The sequence below is a fragment of the Amblyomma americanum genome, chromosome 10 (genome assembly GCF_052857255.1).
Source record: "Amblyomma americanum isolate KBUSLIRL-KWMA chromosome 10, ASM5285725v1, whole genome shotgun sequence".
NCBI classification, from domain to species: Eukaryota; Metazoa; Arthropoda; class Arachnida; order Ixodida; family Ixodidae; genus Amblyomma; species Amblyomma americanum.
Window position 1 is genome coordinate 78,895,356 of NC_135506.1, and position 6,066 is coordinate 78,901,421.

The following is a 6,066-nucleotide window of genomic DNA, read 5'->3' on the forward strand; positions in this document are numbered from 1 at the left end:
GAAATAAATGTTTTTCGATAAAGTTCAGTACTGCTAAAGCGAATAAAGCTTTACCACGTGATATATTACAAACCATACAGGGCGCCTTCCTCGGTGCTGGCCAAGGAGCCTTACCAGTAAATGACGTAGTACCGGGAATTGAAAGGCGTAGCGACTGTCTCACCTATTAGCGGACACCTACACCACGCCGTGAGTCAAGGAATGTAGGAGAAAGTTAAAAAAATAAGTACACCAATGGAGATCTCCGGAGTAATTTAGACCCATATTGAAAAACAGCGCATACAATACCATGACGAAGAAAAGAAACGACAACATGGCAAGGCTTTGTTCTTTTCTTCGTCCCGGTATTGTGTGCGCTGTTTTTCAGTATGAGTACATACCAACTCTCCCAGTCTTCTACTTTGGCGTAATTTTGACCACCTGAGGGTCTTTTTTGAGGATCACAGGTAGTCGAAAGTAGTCCGAAGCCCTCCACTATGACACGACCATTTCTTTCACTCTTACCTTCTTCCCTTCCACCACGGCGCGGTTCTGGTGTTCAAGTACTGAGACTGCCTATCTTTTGCTGCAATTTTTAAAACTTTCTTTTTACCCTGTTGATTTGAGGAAAGAAAATTGGAGGACACTTAAGCTTCCCCTTCAAGATTGGAACACGACAGCTTGTTGCAGCACCGCCAGGGAGTCCACAGAACGCCGCCGCCAGTTCGGCACGACGCCTTGCCCGTTAGAGTAATAGCTCTGCTACGCACGGTGAAACGGACGCGTGTAGGGGAAAACCACGTAGAAGCGCTGCCAGGCGCCTTGCCTGCCAGACGCCTTTAATGTTCACTGACGTCGCACATCAATCGGGCGCCTTTTTCCATTCGCCTTCATCGAAACGCGGCCGCAGTGGTCCAGTTCTAACCCGGATACTCAGGGTCAGTAGGCAAGCGTCTTAACAACTGAGCCACTGCAGCTGGTCTGTAGCGAAACCCTGGTTGGTTTCTGCAGTGTCTCGCGCTGATGGTCTCTCTACTTGCATGCGGTGAATGCCCTGGGTTTCATTTTGCCCTGCTTGATAACGAATTATTATTATTATTATTATTATTATTACTAGAAGTGCTTTCGCGCTAAAATACCTTGTGAAAATTGATTTTTGGGGAAAGGAAATGGCGCAGTATCTGTCCACATCTCGGCCAACACCTGAACCGCGAAGTAAGAGAAGGGATAAAGGAAAGGATGAAAGAAGAAATGAAGAGGTGCCATAGTGGAGGGTTGCAGAATTATTTCGACCATCTGGGGATCTTTCAAACAGGTTCGTACCCGACCACGGCGGCTGCGTTTTTATGGAGGAAAACCGCTAAGGCGTCCATGTGCTGTGCGATGTCAGTGCACGTTAAAGATCTCAGGTGGTCGAAATTATTCCAGAGCCCTCCACTACGGCACCTCTTTCTTCCTATCTTCTTTCACTCCCTCCTTGTCCCTTCCCTTACGGCGCGGTTCAGGTGTCCAACGATATATGAGAAAGATTCTGCATCATTTCCTTTCCCCCCAAAACAAACAAGAAATATAAAATCTTTATCCTGCACTGACATCGCACAGCACACAAGCGCCTTTGCTTTTCTCCTCCTATAGGAAAACATGACCGGCGCGGTTGGGTTTGAACCCGGGTACTTCCGGATCAGTAGCCGAGCGCCTTAACCACTGAGCCACCGCTCCGGGTTTAAAATACTTTTTAGTACACCTGAACCCTGCCGTAAGAGAAAAGACAAAGGAAGCAAGAGGGGCTCCGGAATAATTTCGACCACCTGGGGATCTTTAACCTGCACTGACATCGCCCGGGCCCGTCAGAAATTTGGTATTATAAAGGTAGAATACTTTTAATACCGAATACCTGACAGTGCACGTTAAAGATCCCCAGGTGGTCGAAATTATCCCGGAGCCCTCCACTACGGCACGTCTTCTTTCCTTTCTTCTTTCTCTCCCTCTTTTATCCCTTCCTTTACGGCACGGTTCAGGCGTCCGCCGAGGTGTGAGACGCTCTGCGAAATTTCCTTTCCCCCAAAACCAATTTTAATTTATATTTCCATGGATATCAGGTGGGTCACCTGATGATGCGAACAGAACGCAAATCTCATCACTTAAGAGCCGTCTTGTGCTACGTATCTCTTCCATACGCCGCACTAACACTACTGACTTTTTCTACGGGTCTGGCAATAGAGCCTAGCGAGGATAACACGAGCGCTGTCTACAGCCAGGCAAAACGCTTAGGCATGCTTGATTCTGCTGGCATTGCGAAAGGAATGAATATTAGGACACTGTTCTGTCCATGCTCTCCCCTTGCTGCCGTCTGAAAGCTCAAGGCGCTGCTGTCGGCTCCGGGCGCTGTTGTAGTTGACACGTCAGGTGACCGCTTGTCATTCGTGGTAGCATAGGGGTCTGCGCTGCATCGTAGCTCACATAAAAGCCTTGTGCGACTCCACACTTCAGCGGTTGCTTTTGCAGCTCACAAAACAACAAAGTGCTCTGCTGGCGGCGAGTCGGCGACAAAGCTACACACTTTTCACGTGCTCACGTTCGAATCGGTCTCGTGGTGCCATTGGATTGGAAAAGGTTTATTATCGGCTTGAGTTATAAACTGGCAGCGACCTCTTCGGCTCTTGTCACCACCTGTACGTGGGTTTCCAGGTCGGAGCTGAGCAACAAGGTCTACCACCGGCTCAGGGGCGCGAACCGCTTGAGCGATATTGGTGAGGGATATCTCGGACAGTCCCAGAAGATATGATCTACGGTGGCTTTGCTGCCGCATTTGCTGCACTCCGGCTTAAATCTATCCGGGTACACATGACTTAGGACAGCTGGATTTAGGGAGAGCTTTAGGCAGTCCATACAAGACGAGGGTATGACGATCCTTAACAACGTCGTGCGGCTAGCTCAGTTTCTTTCCCATATTTCCTCGACCACAGCCCTCTTTATCGGTCTTCAATCTTCAGAAATGAAATGAAAATCATGCGACATAGGGAATTAAAAATTACGCATATTTCGCGCTGCTCGTACAGATTCTAAAAAAGACACGCGTTGCAATGCAAAAAAAACACTTTTTTATGCTTGGGATGAAATGCTTGGTAAATGGGTCTTTTACCTCACGATGGTGGTCGTCTGAAGAGGTTTATGCAACACTTGCGGATCTCTACTTTCAAGCATGACATTTTAGTGGAATCTTATAGCAGCAATCCGAAGATTAAAATCATCTTGCGTCGGATATCTGCTCATGCTGGGATGAGGGGAATTCTGGTGTAGGGTAATTGTTGCTTACTTTCTACGACACAGATTGACGTAGCTCAACGGAACGAGGACGAGAAGAAACACGAAACTCAGGAATCCATCCGCCTTTATTGGCCACCCATCGCGCTGAGACGCTCCCCATCGCCTCTGCGCGGAGTCGCAATTTCGTCCAGGAACAGGTATCGCCGGCTCCAGCCGTACTCTCCCAACGTGTCCAGCTGCGGGCGGCAGTCCTCGCGAGGAAAGCAGACCACGTGCTCCTGGACCACGCCGGCCAGCCGCATGAAATCGTGCAAGCCACGAAGGCCCGCGGCAGCAGCTCGAATCATACAGGTCGCCTCGGCCTCGCTCACTGAAGCCAGCTCGGCGACGCGCCCTGGCAAAGCGACGTGGCTGCGAACTCGATCCAAGGCCTCGGCACCGTACCTGCGGTCATCGTAGGCGTTATTGCCACAGTGTGCTCTTCCACCATTTCCCGAATGGCTAGTCAGAACTGAGAGCGCTAGATTAGTAGGGCACTTCTTTGAGGCACGTTTGGTGCCATTTGGAGATTTCCTCTCAAGAATCACCTGGTCGCTACGCGTTGGACACTGACAACAGTAACTGCTTTCTCTGCAAAGATGCTTTTCGGTGCGGTCTCCAGCGAAGACAATTTGAAATAGCATTGAACAATTCTTTTGCCAATAGAAACTCTCATCCCTCAGTATGAAGTTTCAATGAATGGACCTTTCGGGGCTTGAAAGTATGCCATCATCAATGTAATGTATCAGAATTCATCATTATAATCAACCTAAGCACGCCCGCCGCAGGGAAAAGGTTTCTCGCATGTCTCTCGAGTCAACCCTGTCCTTTGCCAGCTGCGGCCTCTGTATCCCCGCTGACTTCTTAATTTCATCCGCCCAACTAACTTTTTGCCGCCCCCTGCTACGCATGCGTTCTCTTGGAATTTACTTCGTTACGCTTAAGGACCAGCGGTTATCTTGCCTTCGCATTACATGCCCCGCCCAAGCCAATTTCTTCCTTTTGACTTCGGTTAGGATGTACGTAACCCGCGTTTGTTCCCTCAACTGCTACGCCCGCTTCCGGTCTCTTAACATTACACCTACCACTTTTCTTTCCATAGCTCGCTGCGTCGTTATTAATCTAAGGTGAACCCTTTTCTGTAGCTTCCATGTTTCTGCCTCGTAGGTGAGCGCCGGTAAGATACAGCTGTTGTATAATTTCCTCTTGAGGGATATTGCTAAACTGCCATTCATGATCTGAGAGAACCTGTCATATGGGCTGCACGCCATTCTTATTCTTCTAGTTATTTCCCTCTCATGGTCAAGATTGGCGGTCACTTTACCTAGCCTAAGGAACGCATTCCCTGACCACTTCCAGCAACTCGCAGCCAATTGTGAACTGCTGTTCCCTTGCTAGGCTGTTGGACATTATTTTGGTTTTCTTGCATGTTAGTTAATTTTTAGACCCACCGTAGTGCTCTGCCTGTCTAACTCATCGACCATGCTTTAAAAAATTAGGGAGATGCAAAGACAGAATACACCTTCCATTTGTAAAGTGCATTGGAAGCCCCGTAACGCCGTCCAACGTCCTCACCCTTGCTTCATATATCTGTCGAAGCCGCAAATAATTTCGTGCTAAGCATTGACAATAGCAGGTGCTTTGATGTTGCTCTGTGCGGCACTGGCACCTGATAGTGAATGCGACTGCTTACGTCCCTCTAGAGAGCCACATGCGTGCGTTGTGCTTACCGGTCACGTCGGCCGCCGCTCACAAATTGAGCAGCTCGGATGACCAAAGTGGAGTTCCGGCGAGTCGTGTCTTGCAGAGCGAACAGGTCCTTGCGAAATTCTCTGTTCATGGTGGCCACCACGGTGACGCTCAGTATGACGTAGTTGAAGGCCACATCGGCAGCGAGGGTTCGAACAAAAGCACGTGAGACCGCGTGATCCTGGTGGCAGAAGTGAACTGTGTGGATGTTCCTGCTGGATCTGCAAGCTTTGGCTACGCGCTCCACGGTACGCTCGTTAACGTACACAGGCCACATCTTGACCTCGGTTAAACTTCTGTTTCGACATAATGCCTCACCCAAATTCTTCCAGAACTTATTCGAGAAAGCAATAGTGCGGTCGCAAAAGTACACGTGAAGGTGCAATTTTTTAAGCGTCCGCGTTGTTCGAATGTAGGACGCGAATAATGAGGAGATTGACTCGTCTTCTATGGGGGGCCAAACTTCGATATAAGCGGAAGCGACATGAGTGAGTATTGGTAAGTGTTGAAAAATTTCTCCTATTTTCTGCTGCTCTTCTTTAAGTAGCCAAACTTCGAAGAGAGACAATTTGTTCCAAGGCGTTCCAGGTTTCATGCGTTCTCGCAAAGATTCGAAACAAGCCCTTTTTCCAATACCACTCGCTGCAAATAGCTCGTATACAGCTCGCATTTCCTCGTAGGTCACATACAAAATTTCAATGATTATTTTCTTGATGTTTGGTTTATTTGCCAGTACGTCCGAGAACTGCTTCTACTGGCGCATATTCCAAGAACGGACTGGAACACTGAACTCCTCGAGTGTCTCGTTAGTGCACAGAGGCGAAATCCAGCTGCCGAAGATGATCTCAGATTGCGATTGCGGGACTGCTTCCATATTTGTCATGTGAAAGCGTCGTAGAACGATGTTTTCATTGAGGATTTTTTCTACCACCCGCGCCACATCTTTGTTGACCCCGACGTTTGACAGGCCTACCATCGTTAGCGTTCTGGTTGTGAGCAGGCAGTCTAGAACTAGCATTAAGATATCCTCGT

At 48.6% G+C, this 6,066-nt stretch overlaps 1 protein-coding gene across 1 annotated transcript; it reads right to left on the bottom strand.

Moving 5' to 3' along the window:
* Positions 1–3,371: 3,371 nt before the first annotated feature.
* Positions 3,372–5,489, bottom strand: LOC144108437 (uncharacterized). Its single transcript, XM_077641676.1, has 2 exons — positions 5,016–5,489; positions 3,372–3,690 (listed from the first exon to the last, which is right to left on the bottom strand). The coding sequence occupies exons 1-2, from the start codon at positions 5,309–5,311 to the stop codon at positions 3,372–3,374; spliced, it is 615 nt and encodes a 204-aa protein (XP_077497802.1). The 5' UTR covers positions 5,312–5,489.
* Between the last annotated feature and the right edge of the window lie 577 nt (positions 5,490–6,066).